The following is a 790-nucleotide window of genomic DNA, read 5'->3' as shown; positions in this document are numbered from 1 at the left end:
CGGTGCAAACAGCCCTGGGAGGTCACCGGGACACTTGGTCCCTCTCACGGAGACTCCTCCGAGCCCCGTGCGGCTGTCGGTTACCTCGTTAGAAATCTCCATCCACTTCATCTTGCACATCTCTCCCGAGAAGTCCTTGAAAGCCACTTTCTCCCAATCCAGGTGGGACTCGGTGGTTTTGAACTTGCTCCCGTCGTTGGAAGGCAGGTTATTCTTCATGCACTCCAGCAGAGTCAGCATGTCCTCCTGAGACCAGCGGTCTGAGCGGCAAAGAAACGGGCTTAGCAGCAGCGACGGGCAGGCAGCCTCCCCGGCAGGACACGGGGACTACAGCTCCCGGCGTGCAGCTCCGGATCGCACGCCAGGACACGTAATCTCCACATGCTGCCTCTCGAGATTAAAGATCAAAGGGACGTGGCTGTTTCCATCACCCTCGAGCAACTTTCTATGGGCCAAAACAATCTGGGTAAAGCTAGAAAATCCACTCGGTGTAAACCAGAGAGACTCGCTCATCCCAGTACACCATCAGATAAGGTGATGGCTCTGCCGCACGGGAGCGGAGGGCTATTTCCTACGCACGGGAGCAAAGCCCTGCGGAGCGAGATGGGAGCGACGTGCTCTCCAGCCAAGGAGGAAACAGGGAAACCCACTTTCTAAGTGGAAAAAATGTGTCCGGAGCAATAGGGAACCCCTCAGCGCTGCTTTTCCTTCAACTTGGAGAGTTTTGCCATCACCTGGGACTTAGCTCCATGATGACCTCTGCCAAGGTCAAAGCTCAGAGACCACAAAG

At 55.9% G+C, this 790-nt stretch overlaps 1 protein-coding gene across 1 annotated transcript in view; it reads right to left on the bottom strand.

Annotated features, from left to right (window-relative positions):
• The window catches only part of UBTF (upstream binding transcription factor, RNA polymerase I), a gene marked incomplete at both ends in the record, with an annotated part of 8,901 nt that extends 8,641 nt beyond the window's left edge, over positions 1–260 (bottom strand). Inside the window, one exon of the mRNA XM_009701323.1 lies at positions 85–260. Within this exon, the coding sequence (XP_009699625.1) occupies positions 85–260 (176 nt within the window). The remainder of the gene's footprint in view (positions 1–84) is intronic.
• Positions 261–790: the final 530 nt, after the last annotated feature.

Source organism: Cariama cristata, unplaced genomic scaffold (genome assembly GCF_000690535.1).
Source record: "Cariama cristata isolate BGI_N322 unplaced genomic scaffold, ASM69053v1 scaffold27445, whole genome shotgun sequence".
Classification (NCBI taxonomy): domain Eukaryota; kingdom Metazoa; phylum Chordata; class Aves; order Cariamiformes; family Cariamidae; genus Cariama; species Cariama cristata.
The sequence above is the reverse complement of the archived record's forward strand: the minus strand, read 5'-3'. Positions and strand labels throughout refer to the sequence as shown.